The sequence below is a fragment of the Equus quagga genome, chromosome 7, assembly GCF_021613505.1.
Source record: "Equus quagga isolate Etosha38 chromosome 7, UCLA_HA_Equagga_1.0, whole genome shotgun sequence".
Taxonomy (NCBI): Eukaryota; Metazoa; Chordata; class Mammalia; order Perissodactyla; family Equidae; genus Equus; species Equus quagga.
The window spans coordinates 89,550,564-89,567,768 of record NC_060273.1 but is presented as its reverse complement, the minus strand read 5'-3'; the positions used below and the strand labels follow the sequence as shown (position 1 = coordinate 89,567,768).

Genomic DNA, 17,205 nt, shown 5'->3' with positions numbered 1-17,205 from the left:
TGGTTAAGTTCGTGCGCTCTGCTTCAGTGGCCTGGGGTTTGCTAGTTTGGATCCTGGGTGCAGACCTAGCACTGTTCGTCAAGCCATGCTGAGGTGGCGCCCCACATAGAAGAACTAGAAGGACCTACAACTAGGATATACAACTATGTACTGGGGCTTGGGGAGAAAAAAAGTTTACTATGAAACTATAGTGTGTGTGGTATTGACATAAGGACAGAAAAACTTAAGGTTTTTAACAACCTTGCTTGGTGGCAGAAAAATTGCAACAAGGACCAGGAACGTGGCCCCCATGATACTTCTGTCATATCACTTATGAATGCATTCATTAGTTTAGAACCTAATTTGCATCCAGAATCCTAGCTGCAAGAGATTCTGGGAAATGTAGTTTTTTTAGCTTTCCAGTTTAGGAAAGCACAACTAGGAGGGTGGAATGGACATTGGGTGAGTCAATCCACAGTGAGAGTTTTTCTCAGGTGTCTGATGACTATTCTCTGTCCCCTTATATTCATAAATGAGGCTGTAAAAATCTGATGGGAAGCTCTATTCCTGAGTGGAGCTTCTTGACCGAGCTTCATTGTAGGTGAAATGGCAAGATCATTTCATTGGGAACGCCCAATGTCAGTGTCTTTCATCCTTTGCTCTTGGGCTTTGGCTGTCCAGTGTACTGTAAGCTGAGGGAGGTTGAGAGGGATAACAGCAGCTGTAAAAGTCCACTGAATTCCCCTGCTTTTTGAGTATGATACTACTGCCTTTGGCTATGCCAGGTGACTGCCAATTCTTTTTTTTTTTTGAGGAAGATTAGCTCTGAGCTAACATCTGCTGACAGTCCTCCTCTTTTTGCTGAGGAAGACTGGCCCCAAGCTAACATTCGTGCTCATCTTCCTCCACTTTATATGCAGGATGCCTACCACAGCATGGCTTGCCAAGCGGTGCCATGTCCGCACCCGGGATCCAAACTGGCAAACCCCTGGCCGCCAAAGCGGAATGTGCGCACTTAACCACTGCGCCGCTGGCCGGCCCCTAATTCTGAAATTTCTGCTTTACTGTCCTTCAGAGAGTAAACGTTTCATCTTTTTCTGTGGTGGATGAGGGGCCATTAGCCCAGCAGCATGGAGTTGGGTAGGGGTCTGCTTTGCTTTATAAATAGATTTTCAACTAGTCCTACTTCAGAGTATCAGGGTATCTCTTGCTATCAAGAGTATCTGCAGTATAAATTATGTTATCCTTCTCAGATATCCCTGTGTCTGGCTTAGGAGTCAGCACTCTTGGGTTGGCTAAGCTTGTTTTTCACTCATCTGTGTGCTTTTACTTTCCAAAATTTTGTCGTTTCCTCTTCCAGTTTTTTTCACTGTGAATTTGTACCTTTGCTGTTTTAGTTGAGTTTCTGGAAGGGGGGATGGAGTCATGTTTAATGTGCCATTTTTACCCAGAAATTACATCATGTTCTCTTGCAGCACTGTGTACTTTCTTCTCTTTCTGAGAGTTTGTCAGGAAAGGTGCTGACAAGTGTGATTTGTTGATTAGGACAATTTTGTAAGACTGATTGATTCCCTTGTTAGAGTGGAATCTCTTTGTGAACAGGGCTAGTGTCTGGTTTTTCTTCCTATTATGTCAGCACATTTCTTAGCACTCTCTAGGCTCCCCCAAGATAACTATTGACTTAGTGATTACTATTTCTGTAGGAGGCTATTTTCCCATAAGACTGGGTTGCACATAACACATAGAGGAGTAGTGAGATAACTAATGATACTAGTAATTGTATTGCTAGATAAAATCTAAGTTTGAAAAGTGATTTTTCTGGTGTGAAAAATGATTGTTGGTTTTAATTATAGGCATAAAATCAGTCTCTTTCTGACCACACTATACAAAGTAATCATCCTCCCCTTTCTTTGGCTCCTTATTCTGATTTGTTTTTCTTCAGAGTACTGATTACCCTTATTATATATGTGTTTGTTTACTGTGTGCCTCTGCTCAGTAGAATGTGCCTTCCTGAGAGCAGGGACTCAGTGTATTTTGCTCACTGCTGGGTTCCAAGCACCTGCATCAGTGGCCTGACATATGTAACAAAGTTGAAGTTGTTGGTTGTTTTTTCCCCAGTAAGTCATTTTTTATTAGGACTTAAGCTGTAAGTGTCCACTCCCCACTCCTGTGCCTATTCATGTAAGTGAATTTCTTTTGTTCAAACAAATAGTTCTGTGGTCTCGTTTCAGTCGAATTAGTATTTTTCCTAATTTTAATCTGATTTCAATTAGGATTTGCCTGATTCTGATTGGGTGGTTGCTAATTTGGTGACTATTCAGCTTATTGAATGAGTAGCAGAATTTGTTACCACTGGAAATGAATCCATTGAAGCTTTTGAGTTTGTACAAAAGAAAAGCATCTTAGTCTTTTTGCTTGTGCCAGAGGAGACCCTTGTTAGTGGAAATTGTGATCACATGACTTTCCAGAGACTTCTGTGTATTAAAATACATTTATCTTAATTGCGGAGAAGTTCATTAATTTTCCTTAGTAGAAATATTGTGTATCACATCCCTTCTGCCTTTGGAAGGGAAGGTGCTTTGAGGACAGTATTGAAGCTGATGAATGAATTTGAAGCAAATGCATATTTAGTATGCAGTGTCAGTCTGTTATTAAATAGATTATTTAGTTTCAGGACAGAAGTGTTTTTTGGGGGCATATTAATAACCTTTGCCTTAAACTCAAAATAAAGTTTGTTTTTCCTCTAAAAGTCTGGCCATCACTTGATAATAGCGGGCATGTTGATTCTGAACTCTCAGTGTGGAGAGAGCCTCAGAAGCTGCATTATTTGCTAGTCACTTGAATACTGTTCTAATGTTGAGTGGTGTTCAGCTGCCACCAGACAGCTGTTCAGAAGACCTTACAGTATGTTAAAACACAGAGCTCAAACAGCTGGACCTCACTGGCCTGGCTCTCCATGTAGAGTAGCACTGTTTTGAGGGATTTAAAATTCATTCTTTTGGGGATCTGATTAGAAATAAAAAATTTGTATAGAATGTTTTCTGTTGTGTTATCTGATTGCGTGTGTAAAACTAAATGGCTTTTCCCTTTCATCCCCTTTTAATTTATTCGTTTTTCTAAGTAAGAATGGTCCTGAAGTGAAGTGCTAGTGGTGAGGGCTAAGTTAAGAAAGGGAGCTGGACACAGGCAGAGAAGGTGCGTTAGGGAAACTTGTCAGTCTGTATTTGTTGAGTGTCTATTTTTATGTAAGATGAACCTGACAATCTATCATAGGGTCTCAGAATTGCTAAGAGGTGATCTAAGCAGCCAGAGAGTTGCAATAGTATTCTGCTGTAGACTCAGCTGCATTTAGGTTGGTCCTCTGGGCCGCCTTGGGAGCTTGTAGGGACGAGTCTCAGACGGTTAACGGTACTAGGTTCTGCTGCGAAGGTACATCCGCACCGTATCACTGAAGCTAGGTCTGTTACTCGAGTCACTGAGATAGAATGTTAACAGGAATGTAAATGTATCCTTTCCAGCTGATTATTTTTTTTTAATGGTCAGATATTTGATTAGATCTAGTTGCTTGTTACAACTGGTGAAATTCAAACTTAGTTGAAGTGAAAGCTAATTTTGTTTATTAAGGGAGGAAATTCTTTCTTTTTTGAGGAAGATTAGCTCTGAGCTAACATCTGCTGCCAATCCTCCTCTTTTTACTGAGGAAGCCTGACTCTGAGCTAACATCTGTGCCCATCTTCCTTTAGTTTATATGTGGGATGCCTGCCACAGCATGATATGCCAATCGGTGCCATGTCCGCACCCGGGATCCTAACCGGTGAACCCCGGGCCACCGAAGCAGAATGTGTGAACAAAACCGCTGCACCACCAGGCCAGCCCCAAGGGAGGAAATTCTTAGTTAGAATAGTGTGTCAACTATATTTTATAAAACTTCTTCCCTGGCTGCAGTTGGAGTTTTGGCTCTTCTGTAAACATCTACAGTAAATGGCTATGTTTTCTGATTTGTCTTTAGCAATGACCATATTTCCATCAGTAGATTTGCATGTTGAATTTAAATGAAAACATAGGAAGGTCTCCTTATCTGGAGGTAGGAATAGCTTAGTTAAGCAGGTCAGTAACACTGAACAAATCCAGTTTGGAAATATAGTCAAAGAAGAATGCCCACCAACCCTTTAAATGATAGCTTCTGGTAACTCTGGATTCCTTTCTAAGTTGCTCTTTGTTCCGGGGGGTTGTCGATGTTCCTCCCTGCTTAGGTGATGCCTACAGCCAATTCCTGTGTGTATGTTTGAGGATGTCAGTTCGGCAGGTTTCTGTACTTTGACCACGTGCTGATAAGTAGACCAGGACTTCCTGCATCATATTTAATGAATGAAAAATAATGCAGTTAGAAAACGATGACAAGATTATGTTCAAAATGTTAACTTGCTACATGGCCCCTGTGTATTCTTGGTATTGGCAGCTCATGTGGCATATAAAACTCATTGATTCATGGCTTCTTATCAGATGGAGACTTGAGTGTAATCTAAGAATCTCTTTGTGATCCATCCAGTCTAGGAAATTGGCAGGGTGATAGGGAGGACTTCTAGGAATGTGAATTTTAGAGATTATGGAAGCGTCGTAGTTATTTTTTTCTTTTAGGAAAAGTCATGATATTTTACATAGCATAAAAAAAGCACAGTGGGTTTTTGGGGGGAGTTTCTTTTAAGAATTACCAAAATAGTTATTTTCTTCAGGTTATCTATGCTGGAGATAGAGGAGTAGTAAGTCATGGACGGCCCTTGCCCTCAGAGTTCTCTCTCTCTTGAGGTAGCTAAGTACATGCACAAATCTGGAGTGGTATGATAAGTGTTACATAAGTATGTGCAAGGTGTGGTGGTAGTGTTCACCTCTCCTCCATTTCCTTCTTGAGCCAGGGCACATAAGGTTAGCTTTTATTTGCAGTTTTAAGCACATTTCCAACTTCTGATTTGTATTTCCCTAGTTTGTTCAGTAATGTGAAAGTTATAGCTTTAAGAAAGAATTTATAGTGGAACAATGTATATTTTTACAGAATAACAGTGATGTAAGTGAATAAGAACTTGACATTAGATTTCAACTGGTATCATTGTGTGGCTCAAGGTACCACGGATTAATTTGCATATCCTACTCATCCCCTTTAGTCCACCACTGCTTGTGTTCTCTGGTCTAGATTTTTGTTGAAGAAATCACCATATTCTAGTCATTTAGATGTACTGTCTTAGTTTTTGGCTTCTTGTACTTCCCATATTCCATAGGATATTACACAGTATCTTTCACTTGTGGTGTAACATTCTGAATTTGAAACCATGTGCATGTATTACTATCAATTAAATCAATGAAATCAAACACACAGAACATGCAGTAGCCTGTAAAATTGCTGTGTTTTTTTTAAATTCAGTATCTTTTCTTCTTCTTCTTGTTCTTTTTTTTTTGCTGAGGAAGATTCGCTCTGAGCTAACATCTGTGTCAGTTTTCCTCTATTTTGTATGTAGGTCGCTGCCACAGCATGGCTGACAAGTGGTGTAGGTCTGCGCCCAGGAACTGAACTTGTGAACCTGGCTCAAGCAGAGTGTGCCAAACTTAACCACTACGCCATGGGGCTGGTGCCTCAGTATCTTTCTTGGTGGGCCATTTTGGTTTCTGGAAAGTACAGGTTTACTCTCCTGCTGTGAGCCACCACATTGAGAAGCATCACATTATGAATTGAGATTTAAATATTTGATAGTGGTGTAGTGGAATTTTTTGTAATTGTGAAGTAAGTAATTTTGAGTCAGTAGCTTTTGTAAATGCTGTGCGATACTCTATAAAATATGATTTTGTTTTAAAGTCATATGTATCTCTGCCCAGCTCTGGTCATGTATGTAGTGGGATAAAATAATAATTCCTCCACAAGTATCAATTCTGTTCTATGGAGTTCCCGGCTTTAGGACAAAGCACTTGTATGAACTAGGCATTTTTATAAATTAATGACTGTATGGGATTTTTTTTTCACAGTTGCGTTTTCTTCCCCTCAGCACGTCTTTGGTGAAAGGCTGCCATCGTGTGGTTTTAAAAAATAAAGGATTTAAGAAAAAAATTATTGTGATAATTAGTGCTGAGATTTTATGTATATAAATGAAATGAATGCTATTAAATCTTCTCTTTAAATTGCATTTGCTGATTTTTTGGACAGTTTTTTTCCTTCATTTTATTCTATTATTACAAGATTACTTTTTTAATTTCTATCAACTGAAGATTCCTTTTTTAGCCTACTCTCAAACATCAGTAGTAAAAATACTCTTCTACAATAGCAGTTTTAATTAAGAGCAGGTGTTGAGAATTTTGATATTATTAAAGCTTTTCTGCTGTCGCTAATTAATGATAGAATTATTTGGATGAAAAAATAGTCCTTTAAAATATAGTTATTTGACAAAATATATCTAAAGGAACCTTAATTTTGTAATGTAGAACTTCATTTAGTAGAAAGTGATATTTAGAAGGAAAAAAGCCCCTCAATTTGAGTCTCATTTTTGGGTAGTTAAAAATATAAACTGAAATAATGAATTTTTCTTCAGAATTTAGGTAGCCATTATTTGTAGTTAGGGACATCTTAAAATCACCTCTTATGTAAGAAATGGAAAGTGCTTGCAAGCTTGGGGTCAGTTCTTATGTAATATCAAGGGAGTTCTATATATTATCAAGTCATAAAATTACTTTTTAAAATAACTTTTCATTTTCGTTTATGTAATCTCGTTTTACATCTTGATATATGTCTCCTGTACGTCCTGGTTTATAATATTTGCTCTATTTAAAAATGATAAATTTCCACTTCTTCAAAAATGTTGTCGTTTAGTGAAACATGCAGTGCCTCTATAGAACAAGGAGAATGTGTTCTCACTCAGAGACAGCCAGGATTCTGGTACATTGGTCATTGGTCCTGTGGACTTCTTTGACCGAGAGTCATTAGTAATCAGGGAAGGAACTAATTGTTATCCACCAAAAACTAGGTACACTGCTGCTGACTTGCTCCTCTAATTTTGGTAGGTTGTGGCAGCCTTTATTGAAACTCCCTCTTTTGTTTCCCTCTTAAGCAGGGAGGGGGAAGGTCTCAAGTCAGGGGTGTAATTTGATGTCTTGCCCTTTTTCACATGTCTTACAGTTATGCTAAGAAAGAGTCCGATCTTAATGGAGCCCAGGTCAAGCTTCGAGAGTACGAAGCAGCACTGAATTCTAAAGATGCAGCACTGGCGACTGCGCTTGGCGACAAGAAGAGTTTAGAGGGAGAGTTGGAGGATCTGAAGGATCAGATTGCCCAGGTAAGGCAAACGCTGTTCTTGCCGTGTTTGGCCAGGTAACTGTCCCATCTCTCTTGATTGATTGATTTTTAAGTTTATTTTAAAAAAATTTACTAGTTTCATTTTTTGGTGGCTTACCAGAAGGATAGTCTTAAGGTAGCTACTGTGCAAGCGTCCTCACCTCTCGGCCGTTGCATCTGGGTTGTGCAGATCTTGTGCTGCTCCTCTTCCTCTCTGTTGGGCTTATTGCTCGTTTTGTTTCTTGCTCTCAAAGCCTATTTCATTATTGTATCAAATGTGAGGTAGGAAAAGAGAAGGTCTCATAATGGTGCTCTGCATGCAGGAGAAAATGAAAGTGGGCGCTAACATCGTTGGTTTGAGTTTTGAAATCCAAGTCGTAGGTGTTTGGTCGTTCCCTGTTGCCAGTTACCGAATTTGAAGGTGTTTTGGTGTGGCGCTCTGTGGGTAGGACTAGTAATTGAATACACAGTTCTGTGATAAAGGTTATAATGAGGGAGTTATGCATTTTTATATATATATCTAAATGTGTGTGTGCGTGTGTGTGTGTATAGAAATTAGGTGTCTATTAAATTCATTACTAAATGACTGCTGTGTAATTTTCGTCAATTCCTTTTTCTTATTAGTTGGAAGCCTCCTTAGCTGCTGCCAAAAAACAGTTAGCAGATGAAACTTTACTTAAAGTAGATTTGGAGAATCGCTGTCAGAGCCTTACCGAGGACCTGGAGTTCCGTAAAAGCATGTACGAGGAGGTAACTGTATATAATTTTACTTTTTTAAGGAATGGAGGGGGATCCCAAAAGGCTTTGTTATAACTATATATATATTTAAAAAATGGAAGAAATTCTGTAGGTAAATTATTCACGGTATTGCTGCTAAAAGGCTGCATATGAGAACTCCAGCTGTTATAATACACAAACGTGATTTCACTCGATCTCCCCTATAAAGATTTGGTCACAACAGTTAATTACTGTCAACCTGTTTAAGCGTTTGTATTAGTTATCTATTGCTGTGTAACAAATCACTCCAATGTTTAGCAACTTAAAACCACAGAAAGAGCACAGACATTTATTCTCTCGCTGTTTCTGAAGGTCAGGAATCAGAGCTGCTTAACTGGATGGTTATGTTTCCGGGTCTCGTGAGGCTGCAGTCAGGCTTTCAGTGTGGGCCGGAGGAAGTGCCTCTGAGCTCATCTACAGGCTGTTGGCTGGAGGAGTCAGCCCAGCACCGGCTTCTCCACAGAGCTGCTCATGATTTGGCTCTCCCCAGGAGTGAGTGATGAGAGAGAGCAAGACAGAAGCCTCATTATCTTCTGTAACCTCGTCCCAGAAGTGATCTGCTAGCACCCTCCATCACTCAGGCCACTAGTGGTAGTGTGGGAGGGGATTGCACAAGGGCCTGAATGCCAGGAGGCAGCACCCATTGGGGGCTGCCCTGAAGGCTGGCTGCCCACAGCATTTAGAGTTATATGTGTATTTTTATTTTTATTATTTATTTATTTAACAGATTTTTCTTTTTTTCCCCAAAGCCCCCTGGTACATAGTTGTATATTTTAGTTTTGGGTCCTTCTAGTTGTGGCATGTGGGATGCCACCTCAGCATGGCTTGATGAGTGGTGCCATGTATGCGCCCAGGATCCGAACTGATGAAACCCTGGTCCACCAAAGTCGAGTGGGTGAACTTAACCACTCGGGCACAGGCCAGCCCCTGTATGTTTTTTTTTTTTTTTTTTTAAGATTTTAGTTTTTCCTTTTTCTCCCCAAAGCCCCCCAGTACATAGTTGGATATTCTTCGTTGTGGGTCCTTCTAGTTGTGGCATGTGGGACACTGCCTCACCATGGTTTGATGAGCAGTGCCATGTCCGTGCCCAGGATTCAAACCAACGAAACACTGGGCCGCCTGCTGCGGAGCACATGAACTTAACCACTCGGCCACGGGGCCAGCACCCCCTTATCTGTATTTTTAAATGTCGTTTATAAGCTTTAACTTCTGTGGCCAAGCCTTGGGGGGATAGGGTGAAAGGTTGAAGGTAGCAACTGTTGCCAAAAAAGAAGTAATAAAATTGAAGAAAGGGGAATGTATATTTCCTCAAAATTGAAGAGGGTGGGAATTAACCCAGGGTGGAGAACATGCAATTAAATACTTAATGTTTTTAGAAGTAATATAATTTTGAAAAGTGTCATTTTAATGACTTAAAAATAGGAATTTATTGTAGAAGTTAAAAAAGTTTATTTTTATTGGAGAAAAAATATGGTGGAAATTTGACCATTTTTGTAACAGTATAGTATTAAAACAAAATAGGTATTGTTGGGGCAAAGTGCGCTCACTGGACAAGCAGTCAGATTTAGACAACTCTTGAGTCAGTTTCTTATTTAAAAATGAAACACCAGTACCTGCTATTTTTTCTTGAAGAAGTGGTGAGGGTCACAGTGGAATATCGTGTGCCAGCTCCTTGTGAACTATAGTGAATGCTATCATATAATTTTAAACTACAGTTTTGCTTTATAAATGGAGATATTTTTATCTTAAGTTGACTTATATTTTTGTTTTGTTAAAATTATGCATGATCTGTCATTACTTAGTTTTTACACTGTGTGTGGACTCCTGCATCTTTAAACCCAGCAGGAAGGTATTCTTTTCTTTGCAAGTCACTATTCTACATAAAATAGTAGATGAAAAATGGCATCAGGAAGAAGTAATGTAATGTTTTTAGAGTGTTTGGGTAGCATCTTTGAGTGTTTGGTTTTTGCTTTTTGAGAATGAATTTAAAATATTCCTCTTTTTTTTTCACGTGGAGGATATAATTCTGTTCAATAAATATGCCTAAGTTCCTTATAATGAACAGTGAAGGGGGGACAAGAAAGAGGAAGAAGAAAAGCAGGAAGAAGAGAAAAGGAGGTAGACAAACATCAAAATCATTAATAGGCGCTCAGTATTTGTTGAACTAAACCTTCCTTTGCATGTTTTCATGATTTAAGTATCATTTGCTTCACAGCTATGAGCCCTGAGAGATTAATAGCAGAACTGGAATTTGAACCCTAGTTTTCTGATTCTGTCAAGTGCATTTTCCTCTGCAAGGAACTGTTGAAAGAAAGATGAGGAAATGCGTAGAAAAACACACAGAAGGATGATAAACAAGAACTTCAGTGGGTTATATCCCCCTCTTGTGGCCTCTTTTATTATTGCCATTAAAGACATCTGTTCAGCTGTAAGCCACAATGGAAATTTTATTCTTGGAATTGTGTTCCTAGCCATTTTATTTTAGTTTTGGATAGTCCCTTAAAACCTAAAATGAAAGATTATGCCTACTATTTCTATTCTTTAATAATGAATTTTCGTATGTACTTGAGATACTAAAGTAATATTGTTAATAAGATTCTGTCTCAATTAATATTGATACCTTAGCACCTGTTTTTAAAATGTCACGTAAATTAGCTTGTTATACCTCTTGCATCTCAGTATGTCTAAGAAAGTAGTTTTATTGTGCATGAATCTTCTAGTTGTTGTCCTAAGTTTAACTTTTCATGTGGATTTTTTTAAAGAAGTGTCCTTAGAATCGTCAGTACAACAGTTTAGAAGGACAGTTACCATTTAGTGTACATTGTTCTCCACGATTGCATGGTACTTTAGAAGTCTTCCAGGCCATGCCTTGCCTTCAGAGAAATAAATAGCTATGCTACGGGAAAAAACAAAACATAAAATTTCTAGGGCTTGAGATGCTACCGTTTCTGTCGTTAGTTCCATCTCAAAAATCTTCTCATTTGAAAACAAAGGCAAAAAAGTGTCTCTTCACATGCCTGTCCTAGGACGGACATGAAGAGGGCGATTTATAAAAACTTCAGAGGGCCTTGATGTCCCTCAGACTTGTACCAGTGTAGCTATGATAAGTAACTTGGTTTTATGTCTTTTTTTCCTCCCCAGGAGATTAATGAGACCAGAAGGAAGCATGAAACTCGCTTGGTAGAGGTGGATTCCGGACGTCAGATTGAGTATGAGTACAAGCTGGCTCAGGCCCTTCACGAGATGCGAGAGCAGCACGATGCCCAAGTGAAGCTGTACAAGGAGGAGCTGGAGCAGACTTACCATGCCAAAGTGAGCAGTCTCCTGCGGACTGGTTCCCACTCATGCAGCCGTTGCTTCCCAGTCACCCTGAGAACATGACTTGGTGTTTGGTTTGTTCTGGTTTTCTTAAATGAATTCCTCTAGTCGCCACGAATATAGAAAGTGGATTTTTTTGAAAAAGCAGTTTTCCGTAAAGTAAATGTTACTAGAAATTATTCAAAGAAAGTCGGGTTATTCCGATTTTATCAGAAGTCAGGGTTTATCTTTTCGTCCCATTGATCATTCATGTCATGTCATAGTAGTTAAACCCAAGCCATCTGAAAATACTTTCTTACAATAACCAGTACTAATAGTGCTGTCCTGCTCATCCATCTAATAGTAAATGCTGTTGGATTGCATCTCGTTCTGATTTCACGTCATCCTTGTGTGTAGGTTCTGACCACTGCACTTTGGGCTTCTTTGAACAAAGGCCAAATGGAAGGTCTCTGGTAGTTCTGCCTCTGCCGCTATTATTCATTTAAAAAATATTATAGAAACTTCCCACTCTTATTAGCAGAACATGCAAAAATCCATAAAATCAACAACAAGTACCGGCTTTCCTAGTAAATGAGTTTACCTCAAGGGGTTAAATGTTACAAGATTTGATTGAGAAGACATTATTGGAAGACTTAGAAAATTAGGGTCATAGTAGTGTTGAAAATCACTTCCACTGTATGGCCTCAAACTGTTCATGTTGCTTTTAATCTGTTGTATGATGTAGTAATTGGGTAGTGAAAGGGAGAGATCTTTTAAACCCTACATTCAATTGTCCAACACTTATTCAGTGCTGGCATCATGCTGGGCAGTGAAGGAGCTAAAGGCAGGCGCTGTCCCTAACACAGACTGTGGCCTCAAAGGGAACCAGGGAAGAGACGACACATAGCAATGTGCCCGAGATGTGAAGAACAGAAGGTTTGGGAATTTGGAGGACTAGGATGTTGTTTCTACTTGAGGAGTTGTGTTTTGCTTCTGAAAGGAAATGTTTGTCTGGTTTGAAATAATCTGTAAATTAGTACTTTCTGCTTATTGCTTTGTAATCCGTATTAGATTTGGTGGGTTGGGGTTGTGTGATACTGATTTTCCTACAAACATCACTGTTAAATTGCTACTGCCCAGTTTCCTTATTAGCAGTGTTATCTGAGACACTAGGGATATAATGGATGAAATGTTGAAGTAATAGACTTTGGGTCTAGACCAGGTGTGTTAGCACTGTTAGAGCTCATACATTGGGAATTGAGTCGACAAGTGAGAAAGACTTCAGGTAATTCATATCACATCAGCAGACTTCATGATGCTTTTCCTGTTTCATCAGCCAGTTACCAGCAGGGCTTAGGCTTGAAACGAAATGCCTTGAGATGAATCATGCTTCCTCATTTGTTTGTGCGACTTCACCAGCTAAGGCTGACCCTGTCTTGCTGCTTCTCTTAGCTGGAGAATGCCAGACTGTCGTCAGAGATGAACACTTCCACTGTCAACAGTGCCAGGGAAGAACTGATGGAAAGTCGTATGAGAATTGAGAGCCTTTCATCTCAGCTTTCTAATCTCCAGAAAGAGGTAAGCTGCGTCCTCCCCTGAGAAGAACTGCAGGTGGGCTTGAAGGATGCCCCCACGGTGGTCTCCCTGCTTTGCTCTGCCTGAGGTCGCTTTCCAGAGAGGGGAGTATTTTCCTTCGCCCTGCTTCACACTGCTGCCCAGATTTTTTCATTTTGCCTTAAATAAACATCCTCTGAGCAGAGACTGTTATTCCTAAATTAGTAGATTGCCCAGGGCTAAGGCCATTGCTCTTGAGGAAGCACCCTGCTGGTGTCTTCCCTGGGCTTACCCCCGGACCCTGGTTTGCTGACCCATCCGGCAGCCTCATCTCCACACAGTGCTCTTCCCAGTGTTCTCCTTTTTCATCACATTAGGAAACCATGATGAGGAAAAACATGCAAAAAGTCTTGTGGGTGGTAAATACTTTGTGTTTCTAGACAAATTCTCTGGTGCTTCAACTACTTAGTAGCTTGGATCTTGGGAAGTAGCGTTCATTTGTGTATAAGTTAAGAATTTAGTGACTCAGTCAGTCATTCGTACAACTAAGTGACAGGTGGCGTTGCTGGCTGTGTTGACCAGGTGCCTGTCAGGACATGACGGTGTGCTGTAGGTGCAGCTTACGCAGGTGTGGACACTGCTTGAAGTGTGTCAGTCCAAGGGTGATGCTGTGGACACAGAGTACAGAGACAACCACCCAAGTACTCAGGAGGCTGTAATAATCTACTGCTCACCTTAATTACATGGGAAGTAACTTCAGCTTTTGTTTTCCTTAAGGGAGGAAATTTTGCTGTTTTCAATTTTCTATAAACTTTCTTTTCTTTTTTTTTTTTTTTAAAGATTGGCCCTGAGCTAACAACTGTTGCCAATCTTTTTTTTTCTTTCTTTCTTTCTTTTTCTTCTCCCCAAAGCCCCCCATTACATAGTTTTATATTCTAGTTGTAGGTCCTTCTGGCTCTGCTGTGTGGGACACTGCCTGAGCATGGCCTGATGAGTGCTAGGTCCACGCCCAGGATCTGAACCAGCAAAACTGTAGGCCGCCGAAGCAGAGCTGGTGAACTTAACCACTTGGCCACGGGTTTTATTCTTGATTAAACTTTTTTCTTTTTCTTTTTTCTTTTTATTGTTTTATCTTTAGTAAAATCTTTTTCTGATTATAAAACTGAAGACATGGACCCTCCCGGTGGCGCAGTGGTTAAGGGCGCACGTTACGCTTCAGCGGCCCAGGGTTCACCGTTTCGGATCCTGGGTGCAGACCTATGCAGCACTTGTCAAGCCGTGCTGTGGCAGGCGTCCCACATATACAGTAGAGGAAGATGGGCATGGATGTTAGCTCAGGGCCAGTCTTCCTCAGCAAAAAAGAGGAGGATTGGTGGCAGATGTTAGCTCAGGGCTAATCTTCCTCAAAAAAATAAAACTCTAAAAAACAAACCTGAAGACATTTATTGTAGGAATTTAGAAAAGAAAGCAGAGAGTGAATTACATAAAATAGGGTAATATAAAAAAAATTAATTAAAATAGAATCTTTTACATTACCTATCGTATGTACTTTATTACTCACAACATAAATTTACAGATTATTTTAGACCCATTTTGTCCTGATAGTATTTTGAGGTTTTCATGTAACAGAGCTGGAAGGACCTTTGAGTTCTCTTGGTCTGACTACAAACCTAGGCAAGTTTAGTGACTTGTCCAGAGGCTGCAGGCTGATCAATGGATTTCTCTTCTAGTTGCCACTTTTTCCCTTTATACCTCACTCTCTTCAAAGATTTTCTTCTAGGAATTTAACAGATAATCTTTTCTACTACACCATATTAACAGGTACCATTCCAAAAATAGGCCTCTCTATTCTTATTCTGAGTTGACATTTACAACTTCTCTCCATTTAAGAAAATAATATTCTAGTTATCCTTTCCCCCTCAAATTTATGTCTTCCCCCCCTCTTTGGGCTGCTGCTTAATGCCCTTGCCTATGCTGGGCATGGATGTTTTACAGGTGAGGAGACTGAGACTGGCCTGTGGTTAGTGGTCGGCTGTGAACTTGGTGGCCACGTCTTCCGACTCAGGTTCAGGGCTGTTTCCTTGTTTTCCTGTTAGTCATCATTCCATCCTCGCAAGTGTTTTTGTTAACTGCAGGTTAGTGGTTTTTAAACGCTGTTAGGCGGGCCCTGGGGGTTTCCAGGAGCTACCTCCTTAGGGAACAGGAGAAAAGCACCTCCTTCGGCCAGAGTAGTTTTAAATTTCTCTGCGTTGGGTTGGGGATGGAGGAAACCTTTCTTCTATTTGTTACTGGTATCAGATTTTTATGATAAATAATAATATCTTGAGGAATAGCTTCATTAGTTGATAAATTTTAGTCTTAGATCATTAGGGGAAAAAAAGGCTATCTCTCTTAATGTTTCCCTCTTGTATGCCTTAAATAGCGTTTGTTATTGAATCATCAGTTTCATCATGCTCACTTAGGCCATAGAATTTCCTTTTGGTTACGTCACTCATGTTAGTGAAATACTTCTTAAATTTCGTTTAAAACTGTCATAGCCTTTAAATTGCTGACTTTAGAAAATATTTTAAAATAATTTCTACAGTGTTATGGCAGTGTTCTGTTTTGGAATTAGGAATTTCATGTGTTGCTTACAGCATTTCTATCATTTCCCTCTGGATTTTGACTTGGCCACGTTAATTGCTTGGTCAGCTGGGCCTGCAGAAGCCTCCAGCGGCACTCTGAAAGCACCTCCAATTTTTGTTTTTCTAACACCCAGACTCTGGAAACTTCTGTTGCAGCTAGACCACAATAAACTAGTATAATTATGTTACATACTATAAAATAGAAAAACGAAGACCACGAGAAGTCAGTCATAAAATCTTAGAGCTGGAGGCGGGATCTTACAGATAGGCTAGTGAGAGCTCTTTGTTTTCCGAATGCGGGTGCCGGTTCAGTGAGGTTGATTGCAGCTTGCCCGGAGTCTCAGAGGCAGCTCATGGCGGGTCTTTCTCAAGCTGTGTTCTTTGTATTTCACTACACAACAGGCATAGTGCAGCTATTTAAAATAGCATTTAAATATTTCTATTTAAAATACAAAATGATTCAGAGTAACTTTAAAACTTTTTTATAGCTAGGTTTTGACTTTTCCCTCTTAAGGAACTTTATAACACTGAAAGCAGACAAATAGAGGCATTTTTGTATTTCCAAACCTGGGCTCAGAGGTTATCGCTGAGTCTTGGGTAGTTTATGTCTCTCATTAACTGTCCTTTAGATTCCACCTTCTTGCCCGTTTTTTCTTTTCGAGGAAAGAAAATATAAGAAGGCTGAGAGGAAAAAAATGGATTTCTCCGTTTATAGCATGGTTTTTGCAAATGTAGTCAAATGCAAGTCCTCTCAGGCGGCGATTATATTTAGCATGACTTTTAAGATGAATGCTCGCTTCTGATATAGAATGTCAGGTGCTACTCTGGATTTTGATTAATTGATTATTTTTTAAATAACCTTTTTATTTTGGCATAATTCTGTATTTGCAGAAAAGTTGGCAAGATAGTATACACAGTTTCCTTCTCTCTCGTAGCCAGTTTTCCCCCATTGTTAGCATCTTATGTTACCGTGGTACGTTTGTCAAAACTAAGACACCGACATTGGTACGTTACTATTGACTAGACTCTAGACTATTTGGATTTCACCAGATTTTCTATTACTGTCATTTTATTGTGACAGGGTACCACATGTCTCCCTAGTCTCCTCTGGTCTGTGACAGTTTTTCAGGCTTTCCTTGTTTTTCATGACTTGACAGCCTTGAGAACTGGCCAGGTATCTTGTAAACCGTCCCCCAGTCTGGCTGTGTTGGGTGCTTTTCTCGTGATTAGGCTGGGGTTATGGGTTTTAATTGCCCTTCTTGTCATATCCTACCAGGGATTACATGACATCCACATATCATCATTGGTCGTGTCAGTGTTTGTCATTGGGAAAGGGAGTGTTTGCCAGGTTTCCCGGCTGTCAGATTACTATTTTTCATTTTCCATACTCTTCTTGGGAAGCAAATCACTAAGTCCAGCCTTCTCTCAAGGGTGAGGGGCAGGAATTAAGCTCCACGTTCTGAAGGGAGTATCTACATTTATTAAATGGAATTCTTCTCTGAAGATTTGTGTATGGACTCATGAATATTTGTCTTACACTTTAGGTTATAATCTAATGCTACATTATTTTATTGTCTCGGATTGTTCCAGCTTTGGCCCTTAGGAGTTCTGTCCGATTGGCTACCATGTTCCCTTTTTCTTGGGTGCTTCTTTACTTTCTGG

The 17,205-nt window shown here is 39.8% G+C and overlaps 1 protein-coding gene across 1 annotated transcript in view; it reads left to right on the top strand.

Moving 5' to 3' along the window:
- Window positions 1-17,205, top strand: part of LMNB1 (lamin B1) — a 48,202-nt gene that overhangs the window by 15,580 nt on the left and 15,417 nt on the right. Inside the window, exons 2-5 of the mRNA XM_046667847.1 lie at window positions 7,136-7,292; window positions 7,916-8,041; window positions 11,210-11,380; window positions 12,818-12,943. Of these exons, the coding sequence (XP_046523803.1) occupies window positions 7,136-7,292; window positions 7,916-8,041; window positions 11,210-11,380; window positions 12,818-12,943 (580 nt within the window). The remainder of the gene's footprint in view (window positions 1-7,135; window positions 7,293-7,915; window positions 8,042-11,209; window positions 11,381-12,817; window positions 12,944-17,205) is intronic.